Source organism: Canis lupus, chromosome 5, assembly GCF_011100685.1.
Source record: "Canis lupus familiaris isolate Mischka breed German Shepherd chromosome 5, alternate assembly UU_Cfam_GSD_1.0, whole genome shotgun sequence".
NCBI classification, from domain to species: Eukaryota; Metazoa; Chordata; class Mammalia; order Carnivora; family Canidae; genus Canis; species Canis lupus.
In genome coordinates this window covers 21,568,351-21,594,932 of record NC_049226.1, presented here as the reverse complement: position 1 = coordinate 21,594,932, position 26,582 = coordinate 21,568,351, and the positions used below count along the sequence as shown (strand labels likewise).

Below are 26,582 nucleotides of genomic sequence, written 5' to 3'. Positions count from 1 at the left end.
CACTCGGCGCTGCGGGGCTCTCGGGGCTGAGAGCGCCGGCTCTAGGGTTCGGGCTGGGGGCTGAAGACAAGTTTTCTGGGACGGAGCGGCCCGGGGAGTGAGGAGGTGGGAGCCCGACCCGAGAGGAGCCTCGAGGGAAGGACCCGGGAAGGGAACCGGGGGCGGGGGGCCGGGGGAAGGGGACCCGGGAGGCCCGGGAGGCCCGGGAGGCGGGCGCGGGGACTCGGCGGCCTTGGGAGGAAGACGGGGACACTTGGCGCTGGCCCGGGGGGCGCGGCCGGGGGCGCAGGTGTCCGGCAGGGGCCGGGCGGGGGCGCCGGGGGGTCCGGGGCGTCGTCCCGGCGCCCGCGCGGGTGGCACCGCCGAGGCCGGGGGACCCGCGCCCCGCGGCCCGCTGGCTCGGGGCCTGGAGCGGCGCCGCCGACCGTCCGGGAGCTGCAGCCCGCGGGCGCCCGGTGCTCGGTTTGTAGGCAGTGTAATTAGCTGATTGTCCTCTGCTGCTTACAATCACTAACTCCACTGCCATCAAAACAAGGCACAGCATCACCCGCCGGCCCGCGGGCAGGAGGACGCCACCCCGGGCGGCAAACGGCCAACCCCGAGCGTTGGCACCAAGCGACGCCTCGAGAGACCTGATGCGTCAGCGATTGCGGGGCGCAGGGCTGCGCGCCCAGCACGTTGTCAGCCTGCGAGGACACTCCTGCTAGGTGGCCGACGGCTGCTGCTCCAGGCAGCTCAAGTCCCAGCTACCCCGGGAGTAAAAGCAAGATTGGGCAAGCCGCCTGCGGGAGAGCGAGCGACAGGTGTAAAATGTAATGGCTTCAACTGTGAGCTAGAGTGACATTGAGATTTGGGGGAGGAGCCCTATGTAACGTCTAATGCTGGACATGCTGCCCTTGATCGCCAGTATGTAGTAAGGGATTCGCCAGCCCACCTGCTGAAGTGAGCTACGGTTGAACCAGGGAAAACCAGTGTGATTTGTCTGTCACAACGTATGGGGCACCGACTTGAGACTGCAGTGTGTGATGGAAGCAAACCTTGTTTTTCTGTGAGTCTAGTTACTAGGCAGTGTAGTTAGCTGATTGCTAATAGTACCAATCACTAACCACACGGCCAGGTAAAAAGATTTGGGAATCATCCAAATGAGCTGCCCATGCACATCAGCGTGTTAGGGGGAGGGAGGGGATTGGAACGCTCGAATATTACCCATTGCCTATTAATAGCTTAACCGAGAGAGAAATCAGTATTTTAGCAGCTAAATACACAATGTATAGTTTATATGTCTTTATAATTTGTTTCCTTCAGGCTCTTAACCCAAAAAAAAATTTTTTTAGATAATTGGGAAATAGGATATTTTCCTTCACTGATCCATGTCATTGTATAGACTTGTGATAATCAACTTTTGAACTGTGAGACTGTATTATTTTGAAAGAATAAAGTGCCCTAAGGTCCTAAGTTGTGATTATTACCTTTCCTGAATTGGCTTTACAATGTCCATCTCAATTCCTGCCACAGTAATTGCAACTTTGCTATGGCTGAAGTGGTTTCATTGTTCCTAGATTAACGAAATCTCCCAGGAAAGTTATTCACTCACACTTATTAATATTTTTATAAGGATACATTCATATTTTTCATGATTTTTTTTCCAGGAAGGGACTGAGTTCACACATCAGATATAGTCCTTTTTTTTTTTAATTTTTATTTATTTACGATAGTCACACAGAGAGAGAGGCAGAGAGAGAAGCAGGCTCCATGCACCGGGAGCCCGACGTGGGATTCGATCCCGGGTCTCCAGGACCGAGCCCTGGGCCAAAGACAGGCGCCAAACCACTGCGCCACCCAGGGATCCCCAGATATAGTCCTTTTAAGTGATCATTTACAACTGTTGCAGTGCAGGCAGCATTCGGTGAGACTGATTAGTAAATGCATTTACAATCTAAATCCAGCTTCTTCCGTAAGATTTCTCTTAAGAGGATGGGGCAGAGGGGAATATACAACAAAAACCTTACACAGGTACTTCCTGGCCCAGTTCAGAGCTCTGGCTCCCATAGACTAGGATGTTAGCTGCTCTATTGAATTCTCCAACCAATATCCACATAGGGTGTGCTGAGCTGTGGCAATCTGTTGTGGGAGGAGAGGTGGGTTGGGGTGGAAGAGCTAAGAATTTAAAAGCTTTATATATTTAGATATATTTGGGGTGGAGGAGGAAGCTGGGTAGGGGGTGGGTTGAAGGCTGGCTGAGGTTGTAAGAGAGCTAAGTGCTGCCCTACCGAGGCCAACGGGGACAAGAACCACCCCAACCTTGATGTTTTGACTCTTCCTACCCGGGCCGCCAAGGCTTGGACTGGTCCGGAAGCCTGTGATAGTGCAGAAGAGGGCTTCAGAGAGCACACAGGCACGCCCTGGACCCCAGCATCTACCCAGGAGAGGAAGGAGGGCTTGGGGCGGTGGTGGCCGCCAACTTGACGGTTCTCTGCAGGGCGGGGCTGGCAGAAGAGGAGGAAACTCGGAGCGGCGTCCTGAGTTGCCATGGAAACGAGGGCCGGCGGAGGCCTCCCCAGCCACCAGAAATCCGTTGAAATTTGTCCCCAGGGACTGGTGTTCGCAGGATCTTCCGAACAGGATTCCAACTTGGCCAAGCAGTTCTGGATCGCTGCGTCACTGTATCCTACTACTGAATCCCAGTTGGTGCTGCCCCGAGGTAGCAGCCAGCGCCTGCGGGTGGCCCGGCCCTCTAGGCCCCCTGGGCATGGTGAGTAGCTGCCTCCTGCCTCTGGTTTCTGCCTCCACCCTAAGTAACCAACCTGGAAGAAACCAGAGCAGCTCCCAGGAGAAACCGACAAACCTAATTCTAAAATAATCTTTCATTTCATTGGGTGTGTGTGTATACATATATATGTGTGTATATGCACATATATATATATGCCACATCTTCATCTTATATACAATGGAATATTACTCAGCCATTAGAAACGACAGATACCCACCATTTGCTTCAACGTGGATAGAACTGGAGGATATTATGCTGAGTGAAGTCAATCGGAGAAGAACAATCATTATATGGTTTCACTCATGGGGAACATAAAAAATAGTGAAAGGGAATAAAGGGGAAAGGAGAGAAAATGAGTGGGAAATATCAGAGAGGGTGACAAAACATGAGAGATTCCTAACTAGGAAATGAACAAGGGGTAGTGGAAGGGGAGGTGGGCAAGGGGGTTGGAGGTACTGGGTGGCAGGCACTGAGGGGGTCACTTGACGGGATGAGCACTGGGTGTTATATGTTGGCAAATCGAACTCCAATAAAAAATATACAAAAAGAATCATTAGAAAAAATTATTTCAAATGTCTAAAAACCCAATACAAACAGGTTTTTTTTTTTTTAACTTCTCAGCAATCCTTCCACCCAGAAAGCATCAGTGGTATATTTGTTACATCTAAAACCACATCTGAAAGTATCCCTTAGGTGATGGCATCTATTTGGCCAAACAGTATAATCTGGAGAAATGCTATATGTTGACTGAGAGGATGTTAAGGGTGGTTGTTTACATAATCAAGTTTAAACATGAAAGCCTCAGAGAAAGTTGAAAGCAGAATCAATATTAGGAACCAAGTTCCCAGACCTGTAAAAACCTTAGGAAGCCTAAGATATAGAAACTTGTCATGCAAAAAAAAAAAAAAAAAACCTTTTGTTATGCAACTTTTATAGGTATAGAAAGCTTAAATACCCCCTTTTTTGTAGAAAGCTTAAATACCTTTAATGCTGTAGTCTTCCCAATAATTTCTTTACTTCCCTTTGTGTTTTTTAGAGAAAGTTTACCTCCAGCCTTTCTCCCTTGAGAAAAACAGTAAGTACCAAGTTTCATGTATTTCAACATCCTGATTCCTAGATTCTTCAGAAGATAGGTAATAAGTATAAGGAGATATCTTTACACTTTGGCATAACTTCCTGAATTGCATACCAAAACCCTGTCTCAGAGACTACCCTATTTATCCAAAGGAGAATGTCTAAATTCCCCTAACATCTTGAATAGTAATGTAGAAATTGGAAACTCTGATACTGCAAATACATTCTCTTCAGAAACCTTGTCTCTGGACTCAGGCTTACTCATCTTCTAAAGAGATTAGAGGTTCCCTTTGCCATAGCTCATTAATTCAGTCTCCAATTATTTATGAATCTAGTTTGTGAAGTTTCAAGACAGTACATATTTGTCTTTACCTTCCTACTCTGTTACCTTTTAACATTTATCCAAGTTTATATCAGCATTTTTATAAAATCATGATAAAATTATTTCAGATTGAATTTGACTTTATTTCCTTTAGAGAATACAGATGTCACTGCTGAAACCATAAAGATTCAGGAATCTGAGGAGAAAGAAAAGTATCTTCAAAAGGTAGGCCAATATTTCAGAAAGTCATCTGATTTTCATTAGAAATTCATTATTATTTTCTAAATAATCCCAGTTATTCCTTTTAAATACATATATGTAAAAAATTTCTACTTCTGGTACATCAGCTTGAGCAATTAAAGAAACTTTATTAGAATTTTAATTGAAAATTTAAAAATTCCATTAAATTTTGGCTACTGTCAGCATCAGCCAAAGCCTAAGGATATACAGGAACAAGAGAGTCAGAGGGAAATGGGGGGAAATGGATTCACACACTTTCCACCCAATAAAGCCCCAAACCATATACAACATTCTAAGAACATTGTAACAATTGGAAAAAAATCAAATAGACTATCTTAATAGGTCAAAATTAAGTGATTAGGTGACAGACTCAGAGGAATGAGCCTGTCATCTAGAACCATTTTGACTAAAAGCTGAAATTGAACACATTAATACAGTCAAATCAACTGAACACGTCTCCTTTTGGCAACATCTCTTATTTGCTTTCCCTAACACAGGCACAGACTTTAACTCTGCAATTAATACAGTGATTTATAGGAACTTTTTTTTTTTTTTTTTGGTTAATGGATAAGTTCCATTCCTGTAACTGTTCCTGGGCTATAAAAGCAAAGATAGAAGATTCATTTGGGCTTAATGTCTTTAATCATTGGATATACTGGCAAACTCTGAAAGACTTATCGGGAATTCTACATAGATTATAGAATAATGCATTTGTGTTTGCCGACTGCATTAATTCACTTTATAGACTACTGGGGATTCCTCCAAACAAATGAGGTGATTATAAATAGTCAGCATTTTCTTTTTTCTTGAGGATATTAGGCACTCTGTGTTTATACCGGGACTTAATGGGTGGGATGGAGTCTAACTTTTAGTGAGGTAAAAATCATTAAATTCAACTACCTCAACACTTTCTAATTTCATTTTTGGAGGAGATTAAAAATAAAAGATTAAAGAACAAACTTTTTGGGCAGCCCTGGTGGCTCAGCAGTTTAGCGCTGCCATCAGCCCAGGGCGTGATCTTGGAGACCCGGGATCGAGTCCCATGTCGGGCTCCCTGCATGGAGCCTGCTTCCCTCCGCCTCTCTCTCTGTCTGTGTGTATCTCTCATGAGTAAATAAAATATTAAAAAAAGTAAAGAACAAACTTTTGTCAGTTCTTATCACATTTTGCAAACAGTTAAGACAGTGTGAGTTACAGGTGGATGTTCTGCTGATGGTCTATCATATCAGTACGTCTTAGAACTGGTTTCCTTACCTCAGGTTCTTCTATATTAATTTCTTAATTCTACAAATATTGATTGAGAAGTACTAAGTGCCAAGTACCATACTAGATGCTGGGAATCCACAGATAACATGTGGTCCCTGATCTCAAGGAGTTTACAGTCTGGTGGGAGAGACAAAGTCAAAAGTTATGATACAGTCTTATGATAGATGGCTATGCACATAATACTATGGGAACATGAAGAACATCAAAGTGAAATTTAGGGAATCAAGAAATCTTCCCAAAGGAGCTGAGTCTTAAGGAATATATAGAGTGGACCAAAGACTATGCAGAGCAGTCCTCCACAATGTGCTAGTTAAATTCCTAAAACCCAAGTCCAGTTATGCTTGTCTCCTTCTATATTGGTGTGCTAGGGCTGTGGTTACAAAATACCACAGACTGAGTATTTTATCTTCTCACAGTTCTGAAAGCTGAGAGAGATCAAGATACCATCATAGTTGGCTTCTGATGAAACCTCTCTTTCTGGCCTGTGGATGGCCAACTTCTCACTGGGTCCTCACATCGCACAGGGAGAGAACTCTGGTGTCTCTTCCTCCTCTTATAAGGACATCAGTCCTATCATATTAGGGCCCCAGCTTAATTACCTCATTTAACCCTCATTACCCCCCTACAGGCCCTATCTCAGAATACAGCTACCCATACAGGTACGGCTTCCACATCGGAATGGCAGGGGGCACAATTCCGTCTGTTCATCTACTTTTGTTTTATCCTTGGCTCTCCATTTCTGCAGGACCAAGACCAAATCCTTCACCATGGTAGTGAAGGTCCTTTCCAATCTGACCATAACCTGACTGACTGCTCCTACTACACTTCCCCTTCCCCTGTACCCTTCCTGACCCCAGTGTAGCCCACTCTGTACCATTGGTTCGCAACCACTAGGCTAGGGCACACTCTATATCCTCCCCATATGTGCTATCAAAGTGGTGGAATAGGTAAAGTAATTTTTGCTGAACCTAAATATACACATTATTCTGTGATATCTGCCAAATTGTACATTAAGTCAAGTGGGTCCTGCAATGCAGTAAAGAAGAAGATTCTATTTGTTGAGAGTAGAAGAAGCCCAAGGAAACAGCAAGCCAGCAGGAAAAAAAAAAAGTTACTGAATGTATGTCTCATATAAGTACCTAGGAGAGCTTAGTACAGCATAGTAGAGTGCTGTTTCAGACAAGGCCGTGGTACAAAAGGCAAGAGAATCCTGCAATAACTGGATGCTATAATAGATATCCTCAGATATTATTATGATATATTTGTAACAGCCAGTTTAGTGAGTGTATACCATGTGCTATAAACTAAGCTAAGCAGTTTACATATATCAACTCACATTCTCCTTAAAATAGCCTCATGAGGATTATCCCCATTTAATCAAACAAGGCTTAAATGGTTTTCCAGTTCCCACAAGTGGCGAGTGGCAAAGCCGAGAATCAAAGTCTATATCCTAACTCCAGAGCCCATGAGACTCATTGTATTATAATGATTGCTGGCTGTGGCACTGTCTGAGGCTGCTGCCAAATAACCTAAAATTCAAAACTCTAGTATGAATAAAACAAGTGTGAGAAACACTGCTTCCAACCCTGTGAGACTATAAGCTGTTTATCCAACCTGCAGTGCACTTTCGTGTCTATACCAAAGCGCTCTTCCCCATGTACCTTCAAGGCCTACCTCAAGTGCCAACTTCTCTGTGCCAGGAGAGGTGACCTAGAGACAAGCAGAACGAAGAGCTTCCTGCCACATGCTCCTACAGCAAGTTGCCTCTCTCTCTCTCACACAGTCTTCATCACGGTGATCTGTGTTATGGACCATTGTGTGTGTTTTTGTCTTTCCTGCCAAATTAGGCACCATGGTGTAGTGGACTTCAGAGACAGAGCAAGTTTGGAAATCTAACTCTGCCACTCACTGTTTGCATGACCTCAAACAACCTATTTAACTCTGTGAGGCTCAGCTTCCTCAGATATAAAAGGAGGAATGATAAAAAATAAACAAAACTTCATCGAGTTGATATAACTTATGTGAAGAGCCTGGCCACTACAACAACAAATCAACAGATGCAAATTCTCTTCTCCCCTCTGAGGATGGAGATCCTTTCTTATTGCTTAAGTCCAGTGCCTTTCTGTTTATTGGAACCCACTACATATTTGTTTCTTTAATAAATAAATGCATAAATGAATGAATTAATGGTGAACATATGCTCTATACAATGATATTTCCATTTCCGTTTTGCCTTCCCCACATATATCCATCTGGCAAATTTTTCTAGGCTGATAACTTTTGCAAGCATACTCCCCCAAGCTAATCTATGTGCAAGTCTGCTTTAGGAGCATGTTAGCACATCACTTCTATTCTCAGTTTTGCTTTTATCTCATGGGTCTCTGTGTGGTGGGAGGAAATGTGACTCCCTGTAATTATGAAAACATAGAGTCAATTTTTGGATACTGCCATTTTTCTAAGTCTGTAGCACTTCACCTGCACTGCTGCCATCGCAATTCTAGAACTTTTAGTCTGGTGGCAGAAAATAAGTGGCAATGAGAGGTTCTTGTTAGCTAATAAAAAATGTACAATGATCTATTCAATTTCAGAGAATCTACACATTTTGAACATGTACATTGACAAGTAAATACTCAGTATGATTTTCATTTTAAAATGGGAAAAAATATTTTGCATTAATTCTCCTAAGGTTTTCTTTTACTTTTTCTTAAAACTAATGAAAAATCTAAAAATTTCTTTTCTGTATGTCTTAAAAGTACTTTCATAAAAGCTTTTTCTCCCAACTCATATTGATTTTTTTGGTTGCTGAACTTTTTTTAAACTGTAATGTTACCCTCCATATTGGAATATATTCCAGGTATACATTATAAATGCTTTTGGTTAGTGGACAAAATGCTATTAATCACAACTACTATTTCTTTGATGGATGTCCATGGCAGAAAATCAAAAACAGTTGAGTCTGTCAAGATTAAATGGCTTACTCTGTCCATAAAGGAAACCTTATAGCACTGTACTAGACCATTATTCTTCCTTTGAGAATTCTAAAGTAGTCTGAAAACATTATAATAAATGAATAGTCAGCTAATTTTTTTGAAATCTTAAAACTAATTTGCTTTTTAGTTTTGCCACCTTTAAGAAAGCTCTTTAGCTGATTATCTCTTTATAAAAAGAATTTTAAATAATTCATTTGCTGGGAGAAGGAAGACGAGATCAGAGCAGTATTTTAAGGCATATGTAGAGATGGCGTATTGGAAATAGCCATCTGGAATGAAAGGTCTGACATGAGTGCATACAAACTAAAGATTTTTACAAGAAATTTTTGCAATCTATAGAACAACATCCTCAATACATTCTTTTTGGGGAATGAGGTTTTAATCCATTCTATCACACAATATGTGCAACTAGATTGACCATAGTTTAAGTCATCCTCAAAAGTGAGCTTGCTATATGGCACTTCCATGAACCAGAAGCAAATTATGCTATGAGAACATTCTTAGAAGAATCTTAGAAGCTTCACAATACTTTTATTTACTGAATTATGAAACAGCATGAAAGTGGAAAACTTTACTGTTATCCTCCATCATCCTACACTTTCAAAGTAATTAAGAGGGATACTCATACTCATTATAAATCAGTTTCATAGAGCCAAACCAAACATGTAAGAAATTTCCTCAGTGTCATTGCCATGATGCTCAGATAAAAGAAAATCCTCTTTGGTGCCAAACTGATCAGAATTCGCTTCCTAGACCACCCTAAATTTTCTCAGTAACAGTGTTATCTAGCGTTTTTTCTTTTTAGTTTTACCATCCTTCTCTAATGCAATATTAGCAAAGTTCCTTTTCTCCCATAAAATACATACCATTAGGAAACAGTAGGTTTCTCCTTTACCAACAAAATATACTTAGTCATTTAAATTCCTGTTGTTCCTAATTTGTCAAAGAACTCAAGTAGAAGAATCATAAAAATAGAGCGTGCATTCACAGTAAGAAGCAAATATTTTGGTAGCAAATGATAAGACTACATAAATATGAGTTACTCTTTAATGTTATCTATAGTACCACTTTGTTTTCAAACATTATTCAAACTTGGGAAACATTTTCAGTTGAGAGGTTCCTTCCTCTCTTAATCTTCTTTGTAACTTCTACAATCCATGAAAATATAGTTAGGGAAAGGGATCAAATAGATGAGATCTGGGATCATATAAATGAATTCATTGCCCAAGACAGACCCAGCTGCAGTTGGACAGGGCCAGGTCCCAAAAGCATATTTTCCTCTCCCCCCCCCCCCCCAGAGATCTATGTACTTTATCTTTTATATACATCCACCTTAGGAGCAGAATAAAACATTTTAAACCCTAAGATACAACTGGTCAAGAACCCATACTAATGATCTGCTCGTAAAACATGATTAAATGAAGCTATTGAATGCAGAATGAAGCCCAAAAAGATTATGTATGTTTAAAATAAATGACAAGACAATAGTGGAATAGAGTCTGCAGGTCACAGAACAAAGCCATAGTTGATGAGCATTGTATGTTCTCCAAAGGAAGTGATACCAGGAAAAGGCAACAGAGAGAAATGGAAAGTCATGGTGCCAAGGTTCAAAGCCTATAAGAGAAACCTTGCCATGGGAATTAGCATACAGGGTCAGGGGTGGAAAATAAGACAGGACCACTGTCCCAGAATACCTGGGATACTAGACAAGGAAACAAGAAAGAAATTGGACACAGGGCACAAGACAGTATTCCACATGCTGGAACTTTGGTACGAGGGAGAGGCTTTGCTATAAAAAAGAAAACAAAGTCCTAGAAGCATAAATCCTTCCCCTCAACAATCACATTGCTCAACAGTTGTGTTATTCCCCTACTGCCATACCAAGAAAACTATTTTAAAGCCATTAATATAGAAGAAAAAATTGACCAAGCCAAAAGATGCTTAAAAATCAATTTGGCTCAGTTGGTTGAGCCTTCAACTCTTGATTTCAGCTCTGGATCATGAAATCAAGCCCCGCATCAGGATCCGTGCCGAGCATGGAGCCTGCTTGGGATTCTCTCTCTCCCTTTCCATCTACCCCTTCCACTCACATGCTCTCTTTCTCAAAAAAAAAAAAAAAAAAAATCAATTTACAAACAATTGATTCTGTTAGGTAAAAGTATATTTTCATTGTTACAGTAATTTAGTCATTTATTAGAAAAATTTACCTTTTATTAAGGATAGTATATCTAAACCTTGAAACTTTTATTATAAAGGTTACATTTTTAGAGCACAGAATAACTAAAAACAAAGAAAAAAACCATCATTTTTAATGATGGTTATAATGTTTTATATATTATCTTTACATTCTCTGGAGTTAATGACTATAAATGCTGCCAGTAGACATAATGTAAACCTTGATGCAGGTAAAGACACTAGCCTATAATGTGAGGTTGGATTGGACTTTGTGTAGGTCTTACTTCATAGAGATAAGACTCCACACTGAAACATAGGGTCATGTGGCGCCAGGCTGAATTTTACTCAATGTTTGCCCAAAGCAGCTGAAAACTCTGTAGCCTTAAAAAGAGATGTAGACAAGTTAAGGATCTAAGTTGAAGAGGAAATGCTAAGCCCAGGCAAGAAGGGCCAAGCAAAGCCATATAGGAAAAATAAATCATGAAGACAAAAGTTAGGAGAATCTGATTTGGAAGAATTGGGCAAGATTCATTCAACAAATATTTATTGAATACCTCTATGTACCTAGCACTGTGCTGGGCACTAGAGTCAGATGATGGAGTCCAACATGTTTTAAATACACAAACTCTATCCTTATATGAAACTTGCTGTCTAGTCAGGGAGAGAGATTAGTGAAAGAATTATATATGATGTTAAGACAACATTTAATAGGGCAGTATTTTTTTAATAAATTTATTTTTTATTGGTGTTCAATTTGCCAACATATAGAATAACACCCAGTGCTCATCCCATCAAGTGCCCCCCTCAGTGCCCGTCACCCAGTCACCCCCACCCCCTACCCACCTCCCATTCCACCACCCCTAGTTCGTTTCCCAGAGTTAGGAGTTTCTCATGTTCTGTCTCCCTTTCTGATATTTCCCACTCATTTTTTCTCCTTTCCCCTTTATTCCCTTTCACTATTTTTTATATTCCCCAAATGAATGAGACCGTATAATGTTTGTCCTTCTCCAATTGACTTATTTCACTCAGCATAATACCCTCCAGTTCCATCCACGTTGAAGCAAATGGTGGGTATTTGTCATTTCTAACGGCTGAGGAATATTCCATTGTATATATAAACCACATCTTCTTTATCCATTCATCTTTCGATGGACACCGAGGCTCCTTCCACAGTTTGGCTATTGTGGACATTGCTGCTAGAAACATCGGGGTGCAGGTGTCCCGGCGTTTCATTGCATCTGTATCTTTGGGGTAAATCCCCAGCAGTGCAATTGCTGGGTCGTAGGGCAGATCTATTTTTAACTCTTTGAGGAACCTCCACACAGTTTTCCAGAGTGGCTGCACCAATTCACATTCCCAACAGTGCAAGAGGGTTCCCCTTTCTCCACATCCTCTCCAACATTTGTGGTTTCCTGCCTTGTTAATTTTCCCCATTCTCACTGGTGTGAGGTGGTATCTCATTGTGGTTTTGATTTGTATTTCCCTGATGGCAAGTGATGCAGAGCATTTTCTCATGTGCTTGTTGGCCATGTCTATGTCTTCCTCTGTGAGATTTCTGTTCATGTCTTTTGCCCAATCCATGATTGGATTGTTTGTTTCTTTGCTGCTGAGTTTAATAAGTTCTTTATAGATCTTGGAAACTAGCCCTTTATCTGATATGTCATTTGCAAATATCTTCTCCCATTCTGTAGGTTGTCTTTTAGTTTTGTTGACTGTATCTTTTGCTGTGCAAAAGCTTCTTATCTTGATGAAGTCCTAGCCTCAGCAATCAGACAACAAAAAGAAATAAAAGGCATTCAAATTGGGAAAGAAGAAGTCAAACTCTCCCTCTTCACCGATGACATGATACTCTACAGAGAAAACCCAAAAGGCTCCAACCCAAGATTGCTAGAACTCATACAGCAATTTGGCAGTGTGGCAGGATACAAAATCAATGCCCAGAAGTCAGTGGCATTTCTATACACTAACAATGAGACTGAAGAAAGAGAAATTAAAGAGTCAATCCCATTTACAATTGCACCCAAAAGCATAAGATACCTAGGAATAAACCTAACCAAAGAGATAAAGGATCTATACCCTAAAAACTACAGAACCCTTCTGAAAGAAATTGAGGAAGACACAAAGAGATGGAAAAATATTCCATGCTCGTGAATTGGAAGAATTAATATTGTGAAAATGTCAATGTTATCCAGGGCAATTTACACGTTTAATGCAATCCCTACCAAAATAGCATGGACTTTCTTCAGAGAGTTGGAACAAATTATTTTAAGATTTGTGTGGAATCAGAAAAGACCCTGAATAGCCAGGGGGAAAAAGAAAACCATAGCTAGGGTCATCACAGTGCCAGATTTTAGGTTGTACTACAAAGCTGTGGTCATCAAGACAGTGTGGGACTGGCACAAAAACAGACACATAGATCAATGGAACAGAATAGAGAATCCCAGAAGTGGACCCTCAACTTTATGGTCAACTAATATTAGACAAAGGAGGAAAGACTATCCACTGGAAAAAAGACAGTCTCTTCAATAAATGGTGCTGGGAAAATTGGACATCCACATGCAGAAGAATGAAACTAGACCACTCTCTTTCACCATACACAAAGATAAACTCAAAATGGATGAAAGATCTAAAAGTGAGACAAGATTCCATCAAAATCCTAGAGGAGAACACAGGCAACACCCTTTTTGAACTTGGCCACAGTAACTTCTTGCAAGATACAACCACGAAGGCAAGAGAAACAAAAGCAAAAATGAACTATTGGGATTTCATCAAGATAATAGGGCAGTATTGATCCAATCAAGGGAACAGGAAGGATTTCTGCAAAGACAAGCTGAGATTTGAAGGAGAAATGGGCATAGGCCAGAAGAGGGGGTGGAGGGAGCAATGGGAGAGCATTCCAGACAGCAGAGGCAGCTCTGCAAAGATCCTATGCTTCAAAATCCAAATCCAAAATCCATTTCAGAAGCTGAATGATCAGTGAGGTAATGCAAAGTTTAGGCCATGGTAAGAACAATGAGAAGCCACTGAAGGGTCTGACACTGGGGATTGATAATACCAGATTTGTTTGCAAAAGTCAGGATACTAAAATATAGAGAATAGTTTCCACTGAAATATGTATGATGGAGCAAAGAATGGATCAAAAGTGGCCAGAGCAGAAGAGGGCAAACCAGAGTGGAGGACATTGCAATCACCCCGCTGGGAGGTGATGGTAAGATTGATTCATTAGAAAAGAGGAGGTGAGTGAGTATTAGGAAGTACAATAGCTAAGTCTTCAATTATACATTGGATATGAAAAGTAAGGCCAAGCAAGCTATCAAAGGTAACTCATAGTACTCTGGATTATACAACAGGTGCCATTCTCTGACACAAGGGATAGACAGAGGTCAGGTGTTACACTGGTATTTTGTTTTGTTGGAGAGGGGCGGGGTTAAAAATTCAGTTGAGACTTAACCAGTTTGAGACTTTAACCAATTCAGTGCCTTTGAGATGAGCAGGAGGAGTTGTTGGATAGGCCTGAAACTCAGGGAAGGACCAGGGATGAGATTTGGGAGTTAACCCCTACACTTTCCTTCCTATAGCCTAATGGGCAGGACAGGAAAGACACACTGGAAATAGGAGGTCAGTGCTATTAATCCATTCATCTTATCTAAATATATATCGATATGATGGAAACCCTGAAGACTCAGTAATTTGTGGAGGACAAGCCTTGGTAATTATCTCAGAGTGAATCATCAATAATATATCATTCAATCACATATACTCTATTGAATTTTGAAATGCAATGTTCTTTCAGGCTCCTGTTTTTCTCAACATTAAAATTCAAATCTCACGGCCTTTTAAAAAATAAGTGCCTTAATCAATTTTTAAAAATCACTTCTTTTACTTTCATGCATTTATTTTGTGTGAAGATTTTAAAATAAGGGCTACACTTTTCTGGTAATTATTATTGGTTTCCATTAAAATATGTGTAGCAGAACTAAGAAAAAATATGTAGCAGAACCAAGAAAAAAATCTATTTTTTTATTCTTCACAATGGATAAGTTAATATTTTATTGAAACCTACATTTAAGAAAAATTGTATTGACTCTCTCTTATGTAATGACTGATATGTTTTCCTCATTTTAGCAAGCTGTCATTTTTAAATGAAAATTATATATGTCAGGGCTATGGGACTTAAGCCAGGATCAAGCAATTTCCAGGAGGTATGAAAGGTGCTGAGATACGCATCTTTGCCCTTCTAGTCAGCATTCTCCTCCAGCTAATAACCCTCTGACATCTTCCATCCACTCTCATAGATTACTGCTCTTAGGTTTATCTTCTGAAATTCCTCTGGAGAAAGCCTTTTCACTGATTATTCGGGCTGTCTTTCAAGGTATATAGTAGATCATTCGAGATCCAGGAGTTCTGTATCTTACTATATGGTAGGTATAATTTACTATATGGAAATTGTAGCATCTACAAATCAGATTTCAACTAACAGGCACAGGGAACGATAGTAAAGCTATAGAGTAAATTCAAAGTGGAGGCATTATCAAAATCAGCAAGCTAGCAGGTAGATACCGCCTTTTGGAATCAAGCCCAGATGTGAGACTTTTTACTGCCAATGCATTGTTTTACCTAAAGTCAATGAGAATTCTTACTTTCCTCAAGTTAGCACTTGTAACGTGGAAGAGAAAGAGAACCTACTGAGGATGACATTTGTAGACTAAGAGCTGAAATTCCCTACTGCTCATATTGGACTCCTAATCATGGGTCTAGAATTAAAACTTAAATTTAGGAGCCTCAAGGAAAAAAGTCAGATAATGTTCTTAACCTCTGTTAAACCACAGAGCCTTGGCTCTGCCTAAATGATATTCTAAATTTGGAATGTAATTCCCATTGAATAGTTAACTTTTAATCAAAAAATCCTATCATAAATATATTAAATAAGATCTTAGAAAGCTCATCAGTTTAAAAGTACTACTATTGGGATGCCTGCATGGCTCAGTCAGTTAAGTGTCCAACTCTTGGTCTCTGCTTACATCTTGATTTTAGAGTCTTGAGTTCAAGCCCTGTGTTGGGCTCCAGGCTGGGCATGGAGCCTACCTAAAAAAATAAAAGGTACTACTGTGATTCAACTATTCTTTATCCTTTAATATACTTTTTGCAAAGTGCTACATGATACCATTAAATAAACTTTGATCAAAGCTGACCTCAAGCTAGATTAGAACCCTACTCTCTATTACCATAGCACTCATTTTCTACTTAGAATATAAATTTTTCTGAGAGTAGACACTATTCTTGTCTTAGTCACCATGGTTAATCCTAATTATTCTTCATTTTCAAAATGAAGACTGAATGAAGTAACCATTTATCACTCTGTGTGTGTGTGTGTGTGCACGCATGCATGTGCACATGCACGAGTGTGTGTTTATTCCAAAATCTCTAAGATGTGTTCAAAGGGATCTAGCAGAAGAACATAGGATATGGAGTACAGAGGCAGAGACACAGGCAGAGGGAGAGACAGGCTCCCTGCAGGAAGCCCGATGCAGAACTTGATCCCAGGACCCTGGGATCATTACCTAAGCCAAAGGCAGAGGCTCAATGGCTGAGCCACCCAGGTGCCCCCACATATGCTATTTCTGATGAATGTTTCACTCAACAAATTTCAGTCATAATCCAAAGAAGAAATGTATTTTTCACATGAGAACCAGGTCTTGAGAAGAAAGGACCTTTCTTTTAAAGTCTAGTGTTTATTAAGAGTTTCTTTTATATAACTGAAGATTAACTAAGGAGAAAGCTTATAATACACTGGAGAATTTGTGGGCAGAGGAATTTGCACTACATACTCAAGGGCAAATAATCTCTTGGGTATCCCTCCTCATTTCACCCTTTCTTCCACCCAACTCTATCCACCAGCTCGTCCATAGGCCAGAAGTGGAGGCATCAGTACCCTCCACAGCTGTGCACAGAGGGTACGCAATCTATCCTTCTCCTCTTTTTCCTACTCTTCCACATTTTGAAAACATTAGAAGGAAAGTTTTCTCTAATAATAATAATAGCTACCATTTATTAAATATCTACCAAATACCATGCAGAATGTTAAGAAGTGTTTGCATGATCTTTAATTTTCACAACAACTTTCCTTAGAAATGAGATATCCAAGGCTCAGAAAGTAGTTCTTGGATTTACTTGGATCATAAACCTCTAACCTGTGGATTAGTGATTACAGTTGGAGGGAAGAAAGGAGAAACCAGGAGGGATAGTGAAGGTATTAATTTGCCATTAATCGTACAGCAGAATTGAGATTCAAACCCAAATGTTTGGCTCCATAATCTGTGTGGCCACCCAAGTCATTTGGCCCTAAAAAAACAAAAAGAACTAAGAATCCTTGATGTGACACTAAAATTCATTAACCATCTACGCGATATTAAATTTTTATATTATCATAGCCTAATTTCCTGGAATCAATTTTTATTCCATAATTGATTTTTTTCAAGAATAGTATATAAATAATATAAATTTTTTAAAAGATTTTATTTATTCATGCGAGACACAGTGAGAGAGAGAGAGAGAGAAGCAGAGACACAGGCAGAGGGAGAAGCAGGCTCCATGCAGGGAGCCCAACGTAGGACTCAAACCCCGGTCTCCAGGATCATGCCCTGGGCTGAAGGTGGCACTAAACCACTGAGCCACCTGGGCTGCCCTAAATAATATAAATTAAATGTATAAATATATAAGAAAATATTATGTTAAAATATTAAAATTCTGATCTCCCTATATTATTATTTTAAGAATTAATAAATTTTATTACTAAAACCCCTTGTAAATATAATATTCCATTAATGGCCATAATCAAAACACTGTGATTAGAAATGGTTATTCTTTTGTTGTTATAAAAATTTTTTAAAGATTTTATTTATTTATATATTTATTCATGAGAGACACAGAGAAAGAGAGGCAGAGACACAGGCAGAGGCTCCATGCAGGGAGCCTGATATGGGACTCAATTCCAGGACCCCAGGATCATGCCCTAAGTTGAAGGCAGACATTCAACTGCTGAGCCACCCAGGTATCCCTGTTGTTATAAAATTAACAAGTAAATCATTTATCCCTACTAACAAGGTAAATTGTAAGGATTTTTTCTTATCACTGAATTTATTTAGTTATCAAAGCAGAGATTTATTAGAATAGTTGGCAGTGTTTTTGTTCTGGTGACAGAACAAAACTGCCTACAGAAGTTTTCTTATTCATTCCCAGGAAACATGTCCAGGAAGCAGAAATCAAATCATATTTGAAAGCTTTGTTTCTGGTGCATTATAAAACTGGTTTGGTACTAAAAGCCATTATAATAAAAAAGGACCTAAAGTCAAAAGAAAAAAATGCATTTTTTTTAACATAAAATCTGTTTATTTTTTACCAAGAAAAAAAGGGCCAGAGGACAAGGTGAGCAGGGGTCGGGGATGATGCTAGGAGCCACAGACTGAGTCAGGTTCTAGAGGTTCCCCAGCCATTTGCTCTTTACCCCACTCTAAAATAAAAAAAAAAGTCTATAATTGGAGCCCTTGGTCAGGTTACACATGCCAGGAGAACTCACTCTACACCATGATGCTGGTGCCTCAGTGCTGGCTAAACTCCAGAGTCAGTGACTGTTCTGACTCTCCTACCGTGAATAAGCGTTTGGTCTGCACCAATCATAGAATAGATGCATCTCTCTCTTCAAGACAAATGAATTTTTAATTTTAATAGTATTTTAGATCTTGTAACTAAATATGTGTCTATTTGTATATTAGAAGTGTTACAACAATATAATTTGCCTATGGCTACCCAGGCCTAGGTGTGCTTTACACACAAAATAATCACATAGTTTTGGGGGTTTTTTTAGGATTTTTTTAGGGTTTTAAGATATATCCATTGTTTAATTTCACTACCTAAAACATTTTTCTTTTTTCTTTTTTTTTTATTTTTTAGGCTAATAATTGTGTGTATTAGTGCAATGATATCATTCAGACATTATGCCACAATCAGTTCAACAAAAATTCATTGACTATCATCTGCAAGGCTCTGCTAAGCCCTAAGGAAGGATAAAATGATGAATAGACTCTGAAAGAGTCATGGTAGCAATTATGAGATAAAACAAGGAAAGTAAGAGCAATACCTAAAAGGTATAAAGTGCTATGGAATCACAGTATGGGAGCAGTTAATTCCCACTAAGTACATGTGTAATGGAAAAGCTAGAAAGGACACCAACTCTGAATCCCTGTGTTGAAAACATCCGAAGTCCTTATCCACAGACATTATTTTATTCAGTCCCTGGCAAGTAAACAAGTATGAAATTTAGCTTGGTATTTACAAGTACCCTGGATTATTTCTCTTTCAATAGCAGTGGTATACAAGACCTAAAATTCAAGTAAAAGGTAGAAATCCTGTCCCAAAATAAAAACTTCATAGACTTATAAAAGGCAAGATTCATAGGACATGAACAAAATGAGACAAAGCCAAGGCATAGGTGCACCTGCCCCAGCTGCTGATTGCTCCTGCCCTGTATGGGCTCCCCCTCTCAAGTGTCTCTGTGGAGCACACCCAAGATCAGTAGCTTCTCCTGCAGGCATCCGGGCGGAGGACTCCTCCTGAGAAACCACTTAGCGATGCAGCTGCCTCCAAGGCTCTGTACACGCTCTTTCTGCTGCCTCAAAGTCTTGTATCACCATCCTGTCTCTATTGCTCCTCTGGTGATTACCATTTGTAGGAACAAGCTTGTCTTCTCTGGGACATCTTTCTCCCCGTAGATACATACTCACCCTGGTCTGAATTAAGGGTCTCTCTTCAGGTCTTGGATTACATCCTATACCATCTGCATTGTAGCACATTTGAAACCATTCTCTGTAATGACCTTGCAGGCAGGAATTGTGTTGTACAGCCCCTAGCACAGAAATGTTACATCAGAAGTACTCCTTATGGTTTGGAATGTGTCTCCCCTTTAAAACAATACCTTAAAGTCCTCATCCCCAAGACCTCAGAATGTCTCCTTATTTGGAAATAGAGTCGCTATAGATGGAACTAGTTAAGGTAAGTTATTGCTGGAGGAGGGTGGGGTGTCCTTCTAAGACAGCCACGAAAAGACAGAGACACACAGAGAGAAAGGAATGTGCCTATGCAGGCAGAGTTTGGAGTTACACAGCTGCCAGCAAGGGATGCCACAGATTGCCAGCAACCACCAGAGGCAAAGGAGGGCTCCCCTACACATCTACACATCTCAGTGGGGACCATGGCCCTGCCAACACCTTGATTTTGGACTTCAAGCATCCAGAACTGTGAGACAATACATACCTGTTGTCTTAAGTCAGCCAGTTTATGGTACTTTGTTAGGGCAGCCCCAGGAAAATAGCGTAGTACTTAGTAAACTTGAATGGACGGATGACTTCGAATTTTTACCTGGCTACAACAAATCTGTATCTATGCTCAGTTATCTCTTTCTTCTAGCCTGAGTCTAAACAGAGCTCCTTTCATTTTATTTGGCCACTTGAAGGTACATATTTTATTTGTCTGATTCTCAGGTTTTTCTTTTGTCCTCAAATACTGCAGATGCAATTTTCCTTTTTTTTTAAGGTTTTATTTATTTATTCATGAGAGACACAGAGAGAGAGAGGCAGAGACACAGGCAGAGACAGAAGCAGGCTCCATGCAGGGAGCCTGATGCGGGACTCGATCCCAGGACTCCGGGATCACACCCTGGGCAGACGGCAGACGCTCAACTGCTGAGCCACCCAGGCGTCCCCAGATGTGATTTTCTGCCTGGCTTTCCAAAACTGAAAATAACCAGATTTTATGAAAGAATTTTTGGACCTATTTTTGTCTCTTTTTTTATAGTCTATATCTTGAGATACAGATTTATCAATCTTCATGCCTGCAGTAAATTAGTTTTTTACACTTAGGAAAACTTAACTGAGAGTGTCCATGTCTCAATATCGAAGGCAAGAGAGATGAGAGAATGAGAGTCCATGCGTAAGCTATTCAGAGTCGTCCCGTCACGGGTTTGGGTTGTGGCACGCTGTTTGAGTTTGCTGATCTTACCATTTAATGGCAATTTAGTGGGGTGGACAATAGCTGGGGCTTTGTTGTCAAACAGAGCTGGGATCAACGCCAGTTCTGTCATTTCATGGCTTGGGTAAGTTACTTAACCTAGTTACCTCCTTTGTAAAGTGGGGTAATAGTGGTATAATAACTTCTGAGTTATTAAAAGAAAATAATGGCATAATGTACATTAAGTTCTTAGCATGGTTCATGTAGTAATAAAGTCTTAATAAAAGTTTTTATTAGATTTTGGATGGGCACAAGAAAACACCCTTCCACTGAGTATCAAAACCACATTATTTTGTAAACCAGGATTCTCTGGAATACACTGGAAAAGTATGAATCTATCATGGAAAACAAATATTTTTAAATTCTACCAAAGAATACCAGAAGGAAATGCAAAAAAAAAAAAAAATCTACTCTTTACAGACAAAATCTTTATTACTGAGTCAAGAAACTCACCCACTTTTTTTCCCCTTTAAACAGGCTAAAAGGAGAGATGAGATTCTACAACTCTTAAGAAAACAAAGAGAAGAAAGGATCTTGGTAAGACTGAGGAGGCATCCAAATAAATCTATCATTGAGGAGGGAGGGAACTATGGCAAATCCTCAGAGGTTTTATGGATTGTCCCCATAAATCTAAATACTCATGGTCCAGAGCCATCTATCCACTGGTGTGGGGGTAGACATCAGGCACTTTGGTCATCCCTGAGAAATCAAATCTCCAGAGTATGCAGCTCTGCTAGGATAGAAACGAGGTGATGCCAGCAGGTTTGGTGTCCTGTTTGATAAAAACTGTCAGATACTCACATGGGCCACTGCAGTGCTAATCTTTGTTTTACAATGATTGATCTTGTTTACACCATACAAAAACAAATGCTGAATGAAGAGAAACATAATAAAATAGTAAAACAAGAATAGCACCCTATAAACATACAGGTGTACAAACACCTGCTCCCCTGAATGAACCCCAAAAATCTTAATCTGGAATATTTCTAATCCCAGGGTTTCCAGATTTAAGAAGATAGTCTGTGTAAACACTGTGATAATTATACCTCAGTTTTTTTTTTTAAGTAAGAAATGTCAGTCCATGCAAGTAAAAATTTTCCTCTTTTGAGTTTTGTTTTATTTTGTTTTTAGAAAGAACTGGTTTCCCTTCCTTATAAGCCAAAAGCCAAAGTACACAAAGCAAAGTAAGTTTATTTTTGTCAAAAATATTCTTACCTTTCAAGATCCCCCCATAGAGAAGCACTTTTTCTCCTATTCCCTTTGCCCCCTCCCCTCAAATCTTCTAAAAACCCACCCACTGTATTTACAGATTTCTTGCCTTGAATAAAACTCCTCATCCACATTAAAGCTTTTGTGCCCACTTGCATAACTGTGCAATAGGCCAGCATAAAATGGTCAAACAGGACAGCAGATCAAGCCTAAATATTTTTTTAAGATTTTATTTATTTATTCATGAGAGACACAGAGAGAAAGGCAGAGACATAGGCAGAGGGAGAAGCAGACTCCCTTCTAAGAGGCTGATGCAGGACTCTACCCCAGGACCTCAGGATCACGACCTGAACCAAAGGCAGACGCTCAACCTCTGAGCCACCCAGGTGCTCCAAGCCTGAATCTTTGTACACATTCCCTTCCCCTTCTTTCCCATTCTGGGCTACACATTCACCTGCCAGCATGGTCTCTCAGCCTCTACTCTCCCCACACTCAGTCCCTCACCTGTTGCAATTTAGCAGGCCTTTTAGATTACCAGCTCCAATACCACTAAAGGCATCCCTAAGGTCACTAAATCTAGGTTCATGTAGCAAGAACTTTAGCATCACAGTGAGGGGTTAATTGCCTTATCCCTGGAATAGCACTGGAGCTGGAGGAGGCACTTGGTCCAGAAGAGTTTAAAGGAAACCCGCTATCACAACTTCATCATTAAAGAAGCCCTAATAAAAATCTCTCCATTTTTATTTTTTTAATCTCTCCATTTTTGTATTATGACTGAAAACCAATGTAGCTAACAACCTTAATTTGACAAATAAATATGTGCATGCTGTATTCAGGGAAGAACAGAGAGTAATAGAATTTTTATTCCTATCTCACTGGGTATTGAGGCTGACTCCAGTTAATGTTATCAAAGTAATACTCTTAAAAAACAAATGTGTCCACACAAATTTTAAAAAGTTTTGTAAAGGGCACCTATGTGGCTCAGTCAGTTAAGCTTCCTTCCTTTTATTTAGCTCAGGTCATGATCCCATGATCCCAGGGTCCCAGGAGCCCAGGTCAGGCTCCTTGCTCTGAGGGGAGTTTTCTTCTCCCTCTCCCTCTGCCTGCCACTCCTGCTGCTTGTGCTGTCTCTCTCTTTCTCAATCTGTCGAATAAATAAATAAAATCTTTTTAAAAAATAAAAAATAAGTTTTGGAGGAAGTGAAAAGATCATTTAATCACCTGGCTGTGTTGTCTATGTAATTCTCAGCAGTTTAATTTCTTGCTTTTCAGCCAGATGATTTGAATAAGCTTCTAAGGGTAGAGCAAAACTAGTCAATGGAAAGATGCACTTATCTGATTCAAATAATGGGTCAAGATTGGAACTTACATAGCATCAGCGATAAGTCTGGGCACCTTAGGTTTCTGGGCATATTTTTACAGGAATGCTCAGAACATTCCTGCTACCACCCCTGTTGATTCACCTAAGAGTAAAACATTATTTCACAGCTTGACGGATAATTCTTTACATGCTTGTCTTTTGTAATTCCTTTTGTATATTAACTTGCCCATTTTCCCTCCTTTGCCAGGAAGCCTTAGATTTCATTCCATTCCACTGGGACATCTTTCTCCCTTGAGCTTCTTATACCATCTGTACCATTTCTTCAACAAATAATGACACCGGACTTTGCAGCCATATTCTATAATTACCTACTCATTAACTCTTACATTATATTTTTTTGAGAAAGAGAGAGTGGGGGGCCGGCAGAGAGAGAGAGAGCGAGAGAGAAGAGAAGGAGAGAGAATATTAAGGAGGCTCCATGTTTAGCACAGAGCCTCACCACCCTGAGATCACAACCTGAGCCAAAATCAAGATGAGACACTTAGCCAACTGAGCCACTGAGGCACCCCTCATATATTTTTGACTTGTCTCTCAACTATTTTGCAAGCTCAATGAGAAATTGGGTCACCCAAAGTGCCTAGCACACTGACTACATGCAGGAATTCAAAAAATATTGGTAACAAAAAATTTTCATTCAAAAATATCATGTAATTCAGTATTAGCTAATTTAGAAGGTGATGCTTTTATACTGTACATTATAAACATTTTTAAATTTTTGAAATATTTTAGACACAATTATAAAATAATTCAATTTTCCCTCTTTTTCCTCCCTCCATCCTTTGTTCACCCAACACCCCCTATACACAGAGATACACCTTTACCATCCTCCTCTAACAGATCTTCTTAGGATAATCCAGGTCTCCTTTTGTCAGAACTAGAAATAGAAAGTATGTTCATAGTAAGGTTTTAGTATCAATATGTTTAGTGCCCACCACAGGAATACTTGCATTTTAAAGGCAGTGTAACTAGAAGGAACAATGGGTATCCAAAGAAATCAATTATCAGTGATAATCAGAAGTGTGAGCAAAATATATTTAGGGTCCCAAACCCTCAAAACACACTTCCCATCATAATGGCCATTCCTCCCACCTGTAAGTTCATACTTGGTGGCAAAATATAATGCATAGTCAGAATCCAAGACAGTAAATCTTTGCTGGGGAGACTTTCCAAAGTTGTTTCCATGCTATATTGTGTTCACAACTACCAAGTTCCGTGTAGTAAAACTGATTCATGTTACTGCCAACAGGAAAGTGATATTAAAGTCAGATAAGGAAGACCAAGAGGAGGTCAAAGCCTTGGACTAACACGCTTGGCACATGGCAGAGGATGGCTCATGTACATCTTTACTTTTGAAACAACCTTCTCTTATGTCAGGATCACTGGGATCACTTTGTTAAAACTGACAAATAAAGTTCAATATGCAGACTTCTAGGAATCTTACCAATTATTGAACATGCATCTTTTTTACTTGATGGATATACTGTATTTGATACCACACAATCATCTCTCACATCTTAAACTCTCAAACTCCTGTTTATCTTTTTTTTTCCAAGATTTTATTTATTTATTCATGAGAGACAGAGAGAGGCAGAGACATAGGCATAGAGAGAAGCAGGCTCTCTGAGGGGCCCGATGTGGGAGTCAATCCTGGACCCTGGGATCACACCCTGAGTCAAAGGCAGACACTCAACCACTGAGCCACCCAGGTGTCCCAACTCCTGTTTATCTTGTTTTCATCAGAAGGAGGTGTCCAGAACTGCTAAACTGGATCTCTGTTATAAATATCAGATAAACAGGAAACAAGGGCTATTATGTGCCCCAACTTTACAAAGTCCTGAAAACTTTAAAGCCTTCTTGCTGTGAAAAAATTTATATATATATAATTATATATATACTTATTTATATATTTTTATAAATTTTACTATAAATATTTATACTATATTATATATATTTAATATTTCTATATATAGAAATGGATCCATTTTAAAATCCATTTTATATATATATATATAATGGATATATATATATATATATATATATATATATATATATATATGAAATCCACTTTCCAAAATTTGGTTTATTCCATTTCTGGATCATGTCTCTGAAGCCATAAATTATTTCTAGTTCTGTTAATAGCTGGCTTAACATTCCTATATCTTACACACATATGCATAATCTCATTGCCAGCCTACCTCATTTTCAACAGTCATTCCCTTTGGAAAGAGAAGGTGAAGTATTTGTGCCTTCTGTGCTGTGTAACTGGCAGTCTTCCTCAGGGTTGTGCTCTGTTCCAGTGCTCTGCTGAGGCTCCCAGCTCTCTGGAGGACCACCATTCACTTCGCTCTCAGCCCCCATCTGCCACTTCTGGACATAACCCCCATCTGATGCAGCTCCCACCCCACAGCACCCACAGAGGAGTGGGTGAGCCACTGGTCAGAACTTAATCACAGGGACAAACCAAACTGCAAGGGAGGCTGGCAAATAGTCTTTAAATGGAAGATCATCTGCTAGTTAACATTCAGGACTCTTACTAAAAGAAGTGGACAGGGACACCTGGGTGGCTCAGCAGTTGAGCGTTTGCCTTTGGCTCAGGGTGTGATCTCAGATTCCCAGGTTAAAGTCCCACATTGGGCTCCTTGCATGGAGCCTGCCTCTGTGTGTGTGTGTGTGTGTGTCATGAATAAAATCTTTAAAAAATAACACAATTTGTTAGAGTCCTTTTTACTTAGCCCCTTTAGAAGAATTGCAAAGTTACACAGGTAAAGGGTGTGAATACAGGACCTGCTCAGAACTGGAGTTGGTATTATAATCTAGCACAATTAAGTTGACCACATACCTTAACAAAGGCACTGTGGGCCAGAGTATCAAAGGGAGAACTCAGGGCACAATTTAATTATTTGGGCCAAGGCAACAGCTTCCCTAAGCTGTAATATGTATTGTGATACTGGAAATACATCATTTTCAAGTGACACTAGGTTACCAGCTATCTGCACACTTACATGTGTATTTGCCCCATCAAACCAGCGCAAAACTCTTTAGGTAACATCAAGAGTTAATTGAAACTCAGACTCAGGAATTGCCAAAGGCTAC

General features: G+C 39.9%; 1 protein-coding gene, 1 long non-coding RNA gene and 2 other non-coding genes across 10 annotated transcripts in view; 3 read left to right on the top strand and 1 right to left on the bottom strand.

The window, feature by feature from the left end:
* The first annotated feature begins 2 nt into the window (after nucleotides 1-2).
* On the top strand, nucleotides 3-24,920 carry HOATZ (HOATZ cilia and flagella associated protein). 7 transcript variants are annotated; one of them, XM_038536214.1, is made up of 8 exons: nucleotides 1,645-1,668; nucleotides 1,854-1,906; nucleotides 2,480-2,752; nucleotides 3,807-3,845; nucleotides 4,321-4,391; nucleotides 21,377-21,436; nucleotides 22,031-22,083; nucleotides 24,736-24,920. In XM_038536214.1, exons 3-8 carry the CDS (start codon nucleotides 2,530-2,532, stop codon nucleotides 24,791-24,793), a joined length of 504 nt encoding a protein of 167 aa, XP_038392142.1. In that variant the 5' UTR covers nucleotides 1,645-1,668; nucleotides 1,854-1,906; nucleotides 2,480-2,529; the 3' UTR covers nucleotides 24,794-24,920. The 7 variants fall into 7 exon arrangements, with proteins under 7 accessions (XP_038392141.1, XP_038392147.1, XP_038392146.1 ...); XM_038536213.1 differs by lacking the exons at nucleotides 1,645-1,668; nucleotides 1,854-1,906 and adding an exon at nucleotides 3-105; XM_038536216.1 differs by lacking the exons at nucleotides 1,645-1,668; nucleotides 1,854-1,906 and adding an exon at nucleotides 683-812.
* MIR34B (microRNA mir-34b) lies at nucleotides 456-539 on the top strand. The gene has a single exon (NR_049425.1). It is a non-coding gene; the product is annotated as a microRNA mir-34b (primary transcript).
* On the top strand, nucleotides 1,064-1,118 carry MIR34C (microRNA mir-34c). The gene has a single exon (NR_049333.1). It is a non-coding gene; the product is annotated as a microRNA mir-34c (primary transcript).
* LOC119876290 overlaps nucleotides 1,737-26,582 on the bottom strand; it is a 79,684-nt gene continuing 54,838 nt past the window's right edge. Inside the window, exons 5-6 of the long non-coding RNA XR_005359291.1 lie at nucleotides 2,325-2,804; nucleotides 1,737-2,121 (exon numbers count right to left, since the gene is read on the bottom strand). This is a non-coding gene — a long non-coding RNA (uncharacterized LOC119876290). The remainder of the gene's footprint in view (nucleotides 2,122-2,324; nucleotides 2,805-26,582) is intronic.

Excerpts from the sequence above, each read along its gene's own strand:
- HOATZ (XM_038536213.1), top strand. The coding sequence starts at position 2,530 with ATGGAAACGAGGGCCGGCGGAGGCCTCCCCAGCCACCAGAAATCCGTT. Across the intron at positions 2,753-3,806 it reads CTCTAGGCCCCCTGGGCATG|AGAAAGTTTACCTCCAGCCT; the intron begins GTGAGTAGCTGC and ends TGTGTTTTTTAG. Across the intron at positions 21,437-22,030 it reads AAAGAGAAGAAAGGATCTTG|AAAGAACTGGTTTCCCTTCC; the intron begins GTAAGACTGAGG and ends TTTTGTTTTTAG.